The 15,308-nt window shown below is 42.0% G+C and overlaps 2 protein-coding genes across 6 annotated transcripts in view; both read right to left on the bottom strand.

Moving 5' to 3' along the window:
• LNPEP (leucyl and cystinyl aminopeptidase) overlaps nucleotides 1-2,233 on the bottom strand; it is a 90,557-nt gene extending 88,324 nt beyond the window's left edge. For 3 of the 5 annotated variants that reach the window (XR_010413166.1, XR_010413167.1, XM_045899185.3), the window contains exon 1: nucleotides 1,041-2,232. Coding sequence is in view for 1 of the 5 variants with exons in the window: in XM_045899185.3 (XP_045755141.1) it covers nucleotides 1,041-1,059 (19 nt within the window). In the remaining 4 variants the exon portion in view is untranslated. Of the gene's footprint in view, nucleotides 1-1,040 lie in introns of all 5 variants that reach the window. The other 2 variants (XR_010413168.1, XR_010413169.1) reach the window with 1 other exon arrangement.
• A 10,538-nt stretch (nucleotides 2,234-12,771) lies between these two features.
• Nucleotides 12,772-15,308, bottom strand: part of ERAP2 (endoplasmic reticulum aminopeptidase 2) — a 43,724-nt gene continuing 41,187 nt past the window's right edge. The window contains exon 18 of the mRNA XM_045899162.3: nucleotides 12,772-14,603. Coding sequence (XP_045755118.1) covers nucleotides 14,460-14,603 — 144 coding nt within the window. The 3' untranslated portion in view covers nucleotides 12,772-14,459. The remainder of the gene's footprint in view (nucleotides 14,604-15,308) is intronic.

Raw genomic sequence — 15,308 nt, 5'->3', positions numbered from 1 at the left:
CTGTCTACCTGAAGTAACAAACCACCCGCAAGAAAATACATGTCAACTACAGAGTGAATCGTCTAATTTTAGTGTGAATTCTCCCTTACTGGCATTCTTCCTACTTTCTGTCCCAAAAGGAAATCCATATCCTCAACGCCACAAAATGGTAAGACATCTCACCCCTGTATTGTGACTCTGGCACTTCTGGTCCAAACAAAAGCCATCGGTTTTAACCAGGGTGGGATTTATTCTGTCCATTCAGTAAAGAGCTGTGGCTGTTTGCAGGGCTTCCTGCAGGCTCCTGCTTTGACTCTCGCCTCATGTCACATTGTGATATCACCATGACGGACCCCTGATATTTAATGAGTCTTCGACTGAAAAACTGGTATTATCGGGAGCCCGTGAAAGGAAGCTTGAACGCCCTGCAGAGTGCCTCACCAACAGACAGGAGGGTGACAATGCGGGCAGGCACCTCCTCGGCAGAGCAGGACCAAGCAAGCCTTTCTGCAAGTCTCCCTTCCTTCTACTAAATTAACCTGCCAAGCACCCCCCCACCCCGCCCTGTTAGGAAAAGTCACACAGGCAACTCGAGGAAGGACAACGGGGGACAGCTCCTTGCGCACCACACAAGTTTGGCTTGGCAGTGGCCGAGGCTTAACCCTTGCTGCCAGAAGAGCCTTGGCGGACACCACCTTCTCCAGGGGCAAACCCAGAAGGCCAACTTTCCCCTCCTCTGCGCAAAGCAGCCCAAACTTTGCTGTTCGCCCACCTGGCCACGCAGCGCAGCTTCGGGTCTGGAGGCACCCGACGCCCCCAGGCCCTCGGCAGACGGTGGCACTGACCTTCACGCCAGCCCCCGGTCCTGCGCCGGCCTCGGCCCGCCCCCCCACCCACCTCCAGGCTCCAGCTGCCTCCCCCAGTCCGCTTCCACCGCCCTCAAACCCTCGCGGGAAACCCACGGTGGGGGCGACTGCAGCTCGATCCCGCGTGTCCCGACGGGCAACGTCCCTCTGCGCCCCAGAGAGTCCCAACCCCGACGCCTCTGCTCGCCTACTCACCGTTAGTAAAGGGATCCATTTTCCCCCCGCCGCTGTGCCTTACAGCCGAAGCGCCCAAGCTTCCTACTCCAAGACCTGAAGCGGCCCTGTCGACTGAGCATGCCCAGCGCGGCCGCCAGGGGCTGTCGGGGAGGTGCCGAGAGGGGCGGCGCCGCTCCGCCGCTCTGAGGTTCCGCTGCTCCGGGTTTTTGCAACAGCTGCAGAAAGAGCGAGGGAGGCCGGAGGGAAAAACACCTCACAGCCCGAGGCCGACTCCTGGGAGAGGAAGGGGAGGAGCGAGTTAGAGGTGGGGGCAGCCTCATGGGCGGGGCTTGAGATAGCCACGCCCCCCAGGAAGACCAGCCGCTCAGGCTCTTCAATACTGGGGCACAGTATTCAGTCATTCAGCAAAGATGACGGCCCACTGCAGCCCGGCCCGGCCGGGTCCTAGGCGCCGGGAACCCGATACTGCACCCCAAAACAACGACCAATGCCCCGTGTAGTGGACATTCCAGAGACAGGACAATAAACAAACACAGAAGGCACACAAGACTGAAAGAAATGTCCCGCTGAGCATTAAATCAGAGTAATGTGATGGAGAGTGAGTGGATAGCTAATTCGGACGGCTTGGTGAACAGAGGCCTCACTGAGAGGTGCCACTGAGGCCGCGATCTGGAGGCAGAACTGGCGCCCCGGGCGAAGGTCGCTCCCCAGAATTCGAAGCTTCGGTTTCCCTGCGGAGACTGGCTCCAGATTGCTCACTTCGCCAAGGCCAGAGGGAGCAGGTGCTGTGGGTCATCCCGGAAGGGCTGCCCGCCCACACCAGAGTGGTCCCTAGCAGTAGGAGGCCAGGAGACGGATGGGAGGGCGGGGACCCCCGCAGGGCCCCAGATGCCCAGGTTCCATTCCTACCGCGCGGGCAGTTCAGGGTGCGGCCTCTACATGCAAGCGGATCACAAAACCTGGAGCTGGATTCGCCGGGGGTGCGGGCGCCGCGATATATGAGCAGAAGGCCTGCTGGAGCCGAGCTTTAAATCAACACCTGCGGCTCCAGTGGGTGCAGCCGCAGGGGCCGGTGGCCAGGCCAGGCGAAGCTACCGAGTTGAGGCGGAAACTCTCGAAGTTGCTCCTGCCTCCTCTACTCGCGCCATTGCCTCCAACCGCGAGCCAGCATTGTTTTCAGTGTCAAATCCAGGCATTACCCCGCGAACCTACGGGATGGAACAACCAGGGCCCCAGGGACCCCGGGTTCGTAGGGGCCCGCCTCCTTTTCCCTTGTTCGAAGTGGGCGCGCCGCTACGCTCGCAGCGAAAGCCTCGGCCCTCCCAGCGCGCCGCCACAGCCTCCTTCCCTTCCTCCCCTCCCGCAGCCCTGGCCCCAGCAGCGACTTGGCTCTGGCTGTGCCTCACTGCGCCTGCCAACTGTCACACACTCCTCCGGGGCTGTCAAAAGCAGTACGTCGGGTGCAAACAAGCCGGCGGCGGCCGCAAACAGCCTGGGCAAACAGGGACGGCTGGGCGTCGTTTGACCCGTACGGAATTAGAAATTAGGTTTTAAAGAAGTGACATCGAAGTGCAATGTTGTATTTTTAAATGTCAACTGTATTAAATCACCCCCTTTCCATTCCATGTTTAAAACCTCCAGTGGGTACCAATCGCAGTTAAAATAAAAGCGAAACTCCTGGTCTAACTCCGGATCCTCCTCTACACGTGCTAACGAAGCTTTGGCCACAGAGGCCTTCTTGCAGTTCCTGGAAGTCCACAAGTTGTATCCAGCATTGTTAACCATCTTCTTGCGTGTTCCTTGCGCAAGAATGATTCCTTCTGCCTGGTACTTTGCCTGCTGGTATCTTCTTGTCCTCTAGGTCTCGACTCAAATGTCACCTCTGCAGAGAGCCTTTCCCTGACCACACACGGAAAATAGCCACAAACAGTCTCCTGGACCCTGCTTTTCTTCACAGCACTCATCACTCTCTGAAACAATGCTTCTGTTTGTTGTTTCAGTATTATTAATCTCCCTCTCAAGAATGAAAGCTCCATGAAGGGAGGGTTATTACCTTTTTAAGGGCTGTAGCCTAACCCAAGGTAAGTATGCAATAAATAATTTATGAGTGCATATGTGAACAGATGCAGTGGTAGAGTTCTAGTTCATTTGCAATGTTGAAAATTCTGCCAGAAACAGTAGTATGTTTGTAATCATTCCAGAGAAGATGTCTGTGTCCTATGATACCTCAAAGCTGCTCTTTCCCCACTGTGTTAAGCATAGTCCGAGCCCTTAGGCTCCCTTCCTTCCCCGGGGCACTTAAGAATCCCAAACAGGAAGTGAACCACAGGGTTGGTGCCGTGGGTGTTCAGAGGTTAGATAGTATATGCAGGGCTGGATTTTATTAAAAGGACTCCACACCTTATATTGCTCAGATAAGAGACTCGTCCCTATACTTTAGCTCAGGTCATGTTCCTTTGGAGTTATTTTTGCAGCCAAAGCACTTAGTATCAGAGATATTTGAAACTCCACCGAGTGTTAAGTCTCCTCACCTCACCTTACCTGTAAGCTAGAGTCTATCATGCTTTTAAGTGTGAAACACGTTATCTTGTGTTTTGTCTTAAATACTTCAATTCTGCAGACTTGTGGTAAAAATGCTTCACTGCTGCAGTAGCAAATATAGGTGGGTCATCATGTCTTTCTGAGATATGAGAAAGAGATAAATAACTTCTTTATCCTCTCTGCCAACCTCTTGCCTCCCATCCCTCCCCCATTCCTACACACACACACACACACACACACACACAAAGGACATTTAAGGACTTGTGGTTTTGTAATGGAGTGTAAAAAGAGTAAGCAAGCAAAATGTTTCAGAATCCTAACTACCCTCAAAAGAATAATAATAAATTTTGTTTTGGGGCGCCTGGGTGGCTCAGTCGTTAAGCGTCTGCCTTCGGCTCAGGTCATGATCCCAGGGTCCTGAGATCCAGCCCTGTATCGGGTTCCCTGCTCGGCAGGAAGCCTGCTTCTCCCTCTCCCATTCCCTCTGTTTGTGTTCCCTCTCTCACTGTGTCTCTCTCTGTCAAGATAAATAAATAAAATCTTTAAAAAATAATAATAATAAATTTTGTTTTGCTTTATTCTGGGGATTTCTTCGTGGTATTTTGTTTTTGTTTGTTTGGATACCATTTTACATTTGACTTCATGAAGACTTTTTGAGGGAACACAATTTCATAAATTTGCTACTGATTATGTTTCAGTCTTTAACCTCCTCTTATCCTCCTACACAGAGCTTCTTCTTTAGTTTAAGGATATAATACTTTAAATTATTATGAAGTTACTATTCATTATCAGAAGAGATAGTGTGACATTATCTGCTATACCTATTTTCAAAATCCTTGCTGTCTACCATTTAACATTTGAAAACCAAATAGTTGGAGGACTAAATATAATATAAATAGCATGAGAGGAAAAAATATAAGCTCCCTGAGTAACAGTGTTTATTTATAAAGAAGCAGCATATTAGCTAACCAATGAATATAGAAACTTTTTTTTTCCATCAAAATAAAGCACTTGGTCTGCCATGGATCAACTAATTCCAGTCTCAATTTAATAGATGAGATCAATTCTGGAAAGGTTAGAGTCACTCACAGTCCCATGACAGACAGAGACTGGAACTCAGGTGGTCTGTGTTCTAAACCAGAGCTCTTGAGTTTGTTATTGTTTCCCTATTCCCATAGAGAATTTAAGGGTCAGTGGCAATAATTCACAAAAGGGATATGGAGTAAAGAGAAGTAGAGCTAACTTCAGGCTACTAGAAGACTGTTCCATTAATTATTTAATTGATGTTCCAATTTAACTTACTGACATTCCATGTGAACTTTTAAGTTTAGCATTATTAAATATCTTTTCTAATTATTTTGAAATAAGCTAAACAATACATTAATTCAGTGTACACATCGGAAAATGATAAGTATTCAGCGCTCTTGAATAAATGGAGGATGCTGCTTGCTTCCAGGACAAAGATGACCACCAGGAGGTTTCCAGCTACTCCAGATGCTACCCAGTCACCCTAAGGACCAGAGGCACTATCTCATTACACCTGTAACCTATTTGCGGCACACATGCTCTGCATCAATTAGTGATATTTGGAGCCATCACCAATTAAGAAATGCTTAGAGCACTAAGGAAAGCAATATAATTATCCAACAGCGTTCCTGAGAGCTTAGACATTAGCAAAAAGATTCAGCTAAATAAACTGAAAGGTTATTAGAAAGGAAATGTTATATAGTAGTTCAGATGCTTTGGCCTACAGAAGCCAAAATGCTGAATCAAATTAGTATAAACATTAAGGAAATTTATCATCTCACTTAAGTGCAAAGATAAGACAGTCTCTAGTCACAGCTCCCACCCTTACCAAGAACCCTGCTTCTCACTCTGTCCGCTCTGTGAGCAATTTTCCAAAAGACTGAGCATCCTGTGGACAGAAAGGAGGCTGCATCACAGAAGGAGAAGAAACTTTTTCTTTGGTGTCTCTTTCTCAAGAGCAAGGAAACTTTCCTCAAAAATTCCCCGTTAGAATTCTTCTTTGGTTTCAATTGCCAAACCTGAATTTTGTACATTTCTAAACCAATCACTGGAAATAAAAACAGGGTTACTATGAGTGGTTTCTTAAAGCAGAGTTTAGGAATGCTGAGTTCAGTATCACTTCCCTGTTTCATAGGGGGAAATGGGAGGAACTTGGGTAAAATCATTTTTATTATTCAGAAGGGAAAATGAGAAGGTTAAGCAACCAAAATGTCAAATAGGCAACCTAAATGTCCACTGAAGGTTATAAACACTGATATATAAATAATATATAATACATATATCAAGATTTTATTTATTCATTTGCACGCACGTGCAAGAGAGAGAGAGAAAGTACAAGCAGGGGGAGCGGCAGGCAGAGGGAGGAGCAGACTCCCTGCTGAGCAGGGAGCCCAATGTGGGGCTCATCCCAGGCCCCTGGGATCATGATCTGAGCCGAAGACAGATGCTCAATCGACCGACTGAGCCACTCAGGTGTCCCAACACTGATATATTTTAATAATATTTTGATAATGATTTCTTTAAACCGTAAGGTACTTGTCACAAGAAAAGTAAAGATAGAGCCCAGTTCAATGTAATTTTTCATGTAATTGATCAATGTAATTAGGATTCCAAACCAAGAAATGGGGTATATTATTAAACTTCAAATTCTGATCTGGAAGTAACTACGAAAATGGAAAAATAAATTAGGCATTTATATTAGTTTGCAAAGGCTGCTATAAAAAATTATCACAATCTAGGTAGCTTAAACAACAGGAATTTATTGCCTCATAGTTCTGGAGGCTAGAAGCCCAAGATCAAGGAGTCAGCAGGGCCATGTTCTCTCTGAAGCACCAGGGAAAAGTATGTTCCAGGCCTCTATCCTAGCTTCCTTGGCTGGTGGCAGTATAACTCCAGTCTTCAGATGGCATTTTCCCTGTGTGCACACTTAATGTCCCTATTTTCTCTTTTAATAAGGGAACTAGTCATGTTGGATCAGGGGCCCACCCTTCTCCAGTATGACCTCATCTTAACTAGTTACATCTGCAATGACCTTATTTCCAGTGAAGTCACATTCTGAGGTAATGAGGGTTATGACTTCAACATGTGAATTTTGGTTGGGGGGGATGCACTATTCAACTCATTGTAACAGCATCTTTCCAACAGAAATAAATTTGAAGAAAGAAATAAAGTATCAAGAAAGATGTGACTACAAAGGATAGCATCAAGAAGTAAAAAGACAACCCACAGAATGGGAGAAAATATCTGCAAGTCATATAACTCACAAGGGACTTGTATCTGGAATATATAAAGAACTCTTACAGCTCAATAATAAAAGACAAATCAATTAAAAATGAGCAAAAGACCTGAATAGACATTTCTCCAAAGAAGACATACACATGACCAATAAACACACGAAAAGACGGTCCATTAGCCATAAAGCAAATGCAAATCAAAACCACAATGAGAAGCCACTTCACGGTATGGCTAGGCTCAGGCTTAGGATGGCTCGAATCAAAAAGGTAGACATAATAAATGTTGGTGAAGATCTAGAGAAATTGGAAACTTCCTATACTATGGTGGGAATATAAAATGGTACAGTTGTGTTGGAAAATAGTCTGGCAGGTTCTCAAAAAGCTAAACATAGAGTTAACAAATGATCCAGCAATTCCGCTCCTAGCTATATAGCCAAAATAATTGAAAATCTATGTCTATACAAAAACTTGTACAGGAATGTTCATAGCAGCATTATTCATAATAGCCAAAAAGTATAAACAACACAAATGTTCATCAAAGAAGTCAGTTACAGAAGACCATATATTGTATTATTCCATTTGTATGAAAAGTTCAGACTGGCAAAATGATAGAGAAAGTGGATCAATGGTTGCCAAAGATGGTAGGGAGAGAGGAGTAGGAAGCCACTACCCATAGGTATGGGGGCTTCTTGTTGGGGTGATAAAAATGTCCTAAGATCAACCATGTTGATAGACGCACTCTGTAAATGTCCTAAAAACCATTGCCTCTGTGACTGGGGCAATTTGCTTAATCTCCCTGGGCTTCATTTTCTCCTTTGTAAACCAAGGAGACAAGTACCACCCTCTTAGGGTTATTGTAAGAGTAAGATGAATTAACACACCAAATGTGCTTTGAACAGAGACTGGTAGAAAATAAGCACTAAGGATGTATTTGCTATTACTATTAGTTGTGAACTGTGAAATTTTAATACCATGTATATTGCATGCAAAAAAATAAAAAAGCTTAGACTTGCAAAGCATAATGTGAGAGCAACAAATTTATTTGATGCTGATATATTCCAACCTGATAATTTAAAATAATGATGTTCTGCAGACACCGAGTTCTTGAAATTGCTATCTAAGCCCTGCATCATTTGGGGCCCAGCCAGGCTAGGAAGTGTCAGGGGTGGTGGACCTTGCTTCCGGCTATGAAAACCAATCATAGGTCCTCTTCTATAAAAGTCAGAAGATATAAATGATATTTTTAGAAATTATCTCTAGCTGGGATTTTTGATTGACCTGCTCTTTTGAGGGAGATGTTTACACTCCTGAAGATTCTGATTCAGTTTTCCTTCTCCTTTATTTCTAGCAGCCTTGCTAGCACAGAGCCTGTCTAAGATTCCTTCCCATTAAATGTGTCCTTCAGGTTTTTGTTTGTTTTTGAGCATGAGAAGGTACTGTAATATTTATGCAGAAAATTACACTTGACTGTGATTCTTGGCTGACTCTGGGATGACTCAGATGCTCTTTTCCTCCCTCTGGCTGATAACTGCCAGCACAGGTTGTCCGTCAGTCAGCAACATTTGTGGGGTGCCTATGGTGCGCAGAACGCCAAAGAGAGGAGCTACGGTTTTGCTTTTAAGGTGCTCGCAATACACTGGGCCAGTCTGGACAAGCACGCAGGATATATGCGTAATGTGCAACACATGACACAGAAGTATACATATGTACTAGCAGGACCAGCCTGGGGCAAAAGTGACAAGTAGGGGGCTCTGAGTTCTGCTAGGTCCCATTTTCCATTTTCCTTTCTCTAATTCTAGATGCTGCTTCACACAGTCAACAAATATTTATCAAATGCCTCCTGTACATAACACCCTTGAGTAAGTGACGGATACTGACTTCCAGAGCTTCCTACCAAACCAGTATTTTCTGGAGTGTTGCTCTTGTTCCAGAACCCACCCACCCCAATCCTCTCTCCCAGTTTCAGGTTTCTCTCTCCCCTTAGGGCTCTTTTCTCAGCTAGCTATAAAGAACTAAGTATTCATTTTTTTTTAAAAAAGATTTTATTTATTCATTTGACAGAGATAGAGACAGTGAGAGAGGGAACACAAGCAGGGGGAGTGGAAGAGGGAGAAGAAGGCTTCCCGCCGAGCAGGGAGCCCAATGTGGGGCTCGATCCCAGGACCCTGGGATCATGACCTGAGCCGAAAGCAGACACTTAATGACTGAGCCACCCAGGCGCCCCGAACTAAGTACTCATTTAAACAAAATTTAAAAGTCTCACTAAAGCATGACTAAGGAGTTACAATTGAATGACTTTTATTAGCCCAAAGGGATGACTCTGTAATGGTGAAATTACAGAAGAAAAGGCAACTGGATAAGAGAAGATGTATTTTGAAAAAAAAGTCTATGAGGTTTCCTTTTTTTAGATAGCATTTTTTAGATCTGGACTTGCAAGGCCAACACTGCAGGTGTTATTTCTATCTAGGTCCTCAGTGAGATGGAGGAGACAATAGTATGTATATTCCCCTTGACCTTAAAATCCAAACAGCTAGGCTGCCCAGAGAAACAGTTACCTGAAACTAGGAGAATAATGTGCTTTTTCTACCATGTAATTGTTTTTCTAGAATATAGAACATTATTTTTAAAACAGTGCGCTGAAAAAGAACAAAATAAAATAAAACAGAGCTTTGATCAGTAACTGTTGCCTATAGATAAGGCGCAAGTTAGAATAAGAATAAACAAATACAAACCTTTAAATGCTGTACGACCTCTCTCATTAACCAACAACTCATTCTTTGTTGCTTAAGTGACCCTAATTTAGTCCTTGAGGTGAGTTGAATTAACTTGCCCAGTCTGACTCCTGAGGGCTCTGTCTGGTTCACATGAATTGTGCATAGTTGTTTCAGACCAGATCTTGTCTTTGATCTTTATCAGCTTGAGTCTCTTGACCTGTTTACCCCTTACCAGCTTAAAAAGCTCTTGTTTATCCTTCTAAAATTCCTACTACTCATCTTTGGGCCTGTATCTGGAGGCATGAACAGAAAGAAAATAAAAGTATATCCTAATCGCCTTGGGCCATGAAGACAATTGTTTCTGTTTCAGAAAAAGTTCTCCAACCCCCATCCCAGCCTCTTGCCATATTTGAGTGTTTAGGGTGTTCAACCTATCCTTTTCCCAACTCAAACTCAAAATAATTAGAAATGAGAATTTCCAAGCTCAGTTTACTAGAGAACAGTTTTTAATGAGGAATATAGTTTTAAAACCAAGAAATAATGTCCTTTGTATCCCTTAAGTCTTTTCATAGACAATTTACTCTGTCTACCTTAAAATGGGGTTTGTAATTATAACTGAAGTATTGTTCGGATGAGTACAGGGACATGTCAACGTGTGAATTCCTTACAGAAACATGAACCTGAAATGATGTATTGAAAGAAAGAAATATGGCATAATTCAACAGAGGGAGGCATGAACTTTGAAGTGTGGGAAATCATATGTGTAAATACCTAAAGGTGAGAATTAATTAATCATGTACTGAGAATAGGAAACTGGTTTCCTGACTTTATCTGGGAACATGGTAGAAGATGAAAACTTTTGGAGAAAAGAGAACAAAATAAGCAAAAGGTCTTGAAGTTATGGTTGCAAAGAAAAGTTTGCGGAAGTGATTGAGACATGGAAATTCTTTTCACCCCGTCAGTTAAGTCTACATTTCTGAGACTTCCTAGCCATTTCTCCTATGAATATTGGAAATTTTTCCTGATTTAAATCCTGAAAAAATGATCTGTTAATACTGCTAACTTCCTGATACAATATTAGGCATCCCACAACATTATTTATGAGAAATCGATACTACACAGTCAATTCTGCAAACCAATTTCCATCCTAAGGAGCCTCTTATGTAGAAGTGTTGGGCATTTGCACATTGTTGAAAATAAATCATTGTAGCTTCTGGGAATATGGTAGACTAGGTACCTTGACTGACCTTCTTGATAAGAATAATTAAAAATGTAGAATTAGAAAAAATTTTTTTCATTGTTTGAATATATTAGTGAACTGGAAAGCTAGTAAGAAATAGTCATGGATCAAAAACTAATTGAAGGCAGGAACCCTGAGGGGTAAGCAGAAGGCGGAAGTCAGTGTTCACCTTGAGGGCTTTTTTTTTTTTTTTTTTTTGCCTTGGAGCATAGAAAGGACAGATGGGAGAGCCTGAGCTTGCCCAAGTTGGGAAACATAATAGCAAACAAAATTCAGGTACAGCCCTGTTTACAAAAGACTCATCTGAAGCTAAATACAGACAAATTCAAAGTAAAAGGATACAGAAAAATACATCAAGCAAATATCATTCAAAAGAAACCAGTGGTACATCTATGTAAATATCTGGGGAAGCTGTACTTTACCACGTGAAGTGTTACTGGATATAAAAGATTAACCTTTGGTACTGACAAGCACAGGATACAGGTGTAAAGAGAAAGTGAATTAGTGGTGCCTAGGTGGCTCAGTAGGTTAGGAATTCAACTCTTGATTTAGGCTCGGTTCATGATCTCAGAGTCATGGGATCAAGCCCCAGGCTGGGCCCTGTGCTCAGGAGGAGTCTACTTGAGATTCTCTCTCCCTCTCCCTCTGCCCCTCCCCCTGCTTGCTCTTGTGTGCGCACCCATGCTCAAAATCGCTCTCTCTCACTCTCAAATAAATAAATAAATGTTTAAAAAGAAAATAAATTAACACCCCCTTTCAGGAAAATAATTGGCACTATCTATTAAAATATTAGATTACATAAAACACACACGTGTTTCAACCCAGCTAACCCACTTTTCATAATATTTTTTGCCCTTTCGTGCTCGCTTCGGCAGCACATATAATATTTTTCGCCCTTTCTTCCTTAGGATTTGGAGACATGACTTTGATGAATGAGATTAAGTTTTCGGGGAGTAGACACTATAACAGATAAATGATGTAAAGCCTGTAAACGTAAAGGTTGTAAACCCTTAAATGCTGAAATGAAAAATAGTGACTCATGGTTAAATGGAAGAAAGGAGATCAATAACGAATATAAGTAAAACGATGTTGCAGAGTAAAAATGTGGCCATTTTAAATAATCTTGTGTTTGGTAGACATCAATGTTCAATTGAAAAACTAGCCTCCGGGATTATTTGGAGGTCCCCCTAATAGTTAGGATGGAATAAGCCCCCTCCCCCCACTCAAAACAAAACAAAACAAAAAAACCCCAGGAACGTCCCTCCGAAAATCAGGATCTCTGATCATTTGATTCTGTGGAACCTCAAATAGACCCCATGACACAGCAAGGAATGAAATGCACAAGGATATACATGAAGTAGGACAAGAAATTCCTATTATGGTGATAAAGTTGGACTCTTGAGGGCTGAAGTCCCCATTTTCCCCAACACAAAGCCTAAAAGGGAACAAGACATTGGTTTTAGGCTCCTTTGATCTGGAAGATTTCTCATTCTGAGTGGGCTTCGGAGACCACAGAATTCGCTCAAGGCTCTGTGGGAATTCAGCAGGCATGGAGCCGTGTCTGCTCCCTCCATCATCCATTCATGATCTTGTATATTAGTATTTCACAACTTGTTTGTTCATTTGGGGAAAAGGAAGTAAAACTAACTTTTGCAGAGTCTTAGTTGGTACTGGGGGTTTGGCATCTACCATAAAGGTTTTGAAATCCCACACTAAGTACAATAGATTTCTTTATAAAAAGAAAAAAACTCCTTATTTGTTAAACCATTATTGGCACAGTAATTATCGTGTTCATTTTCAACAAATGATAAAACTGCTACTTCTACTACTTCTACTTCTGTACTCAACTCTTAAGAATCTGAGAAGTTACAAATGTATATTCATAAAGAACTAAAAGGAAGAGAATCAAAAACTTGGAAATTTATGATAGATAACTTATTATACAAAAGAAAGAACTTAACTTATTTATGGAAATAAATATGACAGCACAGATCTTCCAAAACTCACACACATTCTTCTGCTTAAATTACACATTATCTTGGTGGAAAAAATAACACTCTTTACTCTTTCAGTTTCTTTATTTGAAAGTACCTATAATTCCAGAGGGATATCACATGTTACACAGACCTTGGTAGGACCACAACCAAGTCAAATCTAGAGTCAAAGATGCTTCAAAGATTCCAAGAAATGATTTGAAAACAAACTTAACAAAATGTGTATTAGGTCAGGTCCAGGGTCCATCCAAACTGTACCCTGTCTCTGACTGTGTCACCAGAGAAAAATCTGTAAACCTTCAAGATATCACTCCAAAATGGATTGGTTAACACCCTGCCCACCTTGCCCCTGCCCCAATATCCCACCTTCCCTTAATAGCCCAGATAAGTTAATCAGCTGTGTATTGATTCAAATTTTTCTAGAACATGTTCATATCTTCATACTGATTTATATGTGAGCACATGAATTTATTAAATTTACATCCTGATATTTAAGAGTGGTGGTTTTGGGGTGCCTGGGTGGCTCAGTTGGTTAAGTGACTGCCTTCGGTTCAGGTCATGATCCCGGAGTCCCGGGATCGAGTCCCACATCAGGCTCCCTGCTCAGCAGGGAGTCTGCCTCTCCCTCTGACCCTCCTCCCTCTCATGCTCTCTGTCTCTCACTCTCTCTCTCGCAAATAAATAAAATCTTAAAAAAAAAAAATTTTTAAGAGTGGTGGTTTCTTTATTCATTCCAAATAGCTTATTAATAAAACAAGTAAGAGAAGCATCTGGAAAAGTGTTTCAGAGATCAGGAGTTTCCCTAAAAAATATGAAGAAACGCTAAAACTGGGTTATAAAATACGATGATTCATTTAAATATTTACATTAGCCATGAGTTAACCAGAAACATACACAATATAATCTGATTTTGCAATTTTCAAAAGATATATTTAAAATGCGATAGTGTACAGTTTAAAGTAGTTGAGGTATCATCATCCTCTCCTCTACCTCTGTGCCTGCAGATTTTACTGCCTGTGGAGATGACCTCAGAAGGCTATCCTTGAGGCTCTTAATGAATGTGAGGCTCAAGCCAAGCAGCCCTCCTTGCTTTGTGGGTAAACCCTGACACCGAGTTTCTAATAATCTGAGATTTGGTGAAAAACTCTCTGTTTTCCTGAACCTTATACTTCATAATTTGATTCAGATTTTCCATGAATGGTAAAAATTAAATGAACTATTCAGGCTGAGATGAAGGAAGCAGAAAGGGAGGAGATGAAAGGATGCAAATGAAAGATTTTTTTTAAAAGAATTGGCTGTGTTTCCTTAAAGGTAAAACTGGCTGGGCAAACTCCAGGATACTAAGCAAGGTTAGAAAAAAGCATCAAAAAAGCAAAAAAGTAGCATGCTGTAAGGCCATGTGGATAGTATACGATGTGGCTAATCTATTACAGCTATGTCCATATACCTACATTCACATCTTCACGTATCTTCATTATTCAGGAAGTTTACATTTAAATAGGCTACTGAACTGGACTTCCCCCACCTCAACATCATACATCTGTCAGCTAGAGACAACAGCTGAGAGCAGGCAGCTGCAGTGGCTGGTTTCTTGAGGCTTCTTAATGGTTTGGACAAAATATCCAGGACTTTGACTTGAGCTTTATTGACTTCATGCCCACATGTGATGTGCTCTTTCTACTGACCATTTAAGAACTAACCAGTAGCCAAGTCCTCAGAGTGGGAAGATTCTTCTCCAGCCACTTAATATTTTTGGATATAGTTTCCAAAATAATTTGAAAAATATCCAGATGTAATCCTTGGGCCTTAAGGGATTCAAAGAACAGTTTCACCTGAAAAATAAGCAAGAAAAATATTACTGACATGGTTCATAAAATACTTGCTCTTGCAAAGGGTTTCAAAACAGCTTGCAAATTATACAAATACCAGAGTAATAATTTCTCTGCCAACCTTTAAATGGTTATTTTCTTCTCTTCTTTTAATAATTATTATTTCACTTTATCTTCAAACAATGTAAGACAGGAATGATAAATCCTCATCTTATAAGTGAGCCCACTGTGGGTAAAAATGTTAAATGATCAAGCCAAGCCATACAGGAAGTAGTGAGCCAGGATTTAAGTTCTAGAATTCTGAGTTTCCTTAAAGGGTAAGTAATTCAAGATTTATTTTGGAAAGAAGATGTAAAACATTAGAATGCTTTTTAAAAAACAGTAGAATTACCAATCATAGTAGTTTTGTTAAAAAAGACCTTAAATACTCTTCCAAGCTTCAATATAGTTACTTCTGTGATGATACACTATGAAGGAAATAATAAGCAAGGACTCATCTCTCAAGTGTAATTTTCATTTTGAGTGCTATGAACACCTGTATTTTAAGAGGTTCTGGTCCTGTCCCTTCCATTCACTTGCTATGTAACATTGGACAAACTACCTATTTTCTTTTAATAAATGAGAACTTTAAACCAGATTACATCTAAGTTCACTTTCAGTTTTATGACTTGAACATTTATTTTTCAGTTATTAGCAGTAGAGAGTCAC

Source organism: Mirounga angustirostris, unplaced genomic scaffold (genome assembly GCF_029215605.1).
Source record: "Mirounga angustirostris isolate CCGP_5_RB_7025 unplaced genomic scaffold, mMirAng1.0.hap1 SCAF_7, whole genome shotgun sequence".
NCBI lineage: Eukaryota > Metazoa > Chordata > Mammalia > Carnivora > Phocidae > Mirounga > Mirounga angustirostris.
The sequence above is the reverse complement of the archived record's forward strand: the minus strand, read 5'-3'. Positions and strand labels throughout refer to the sequence as shown.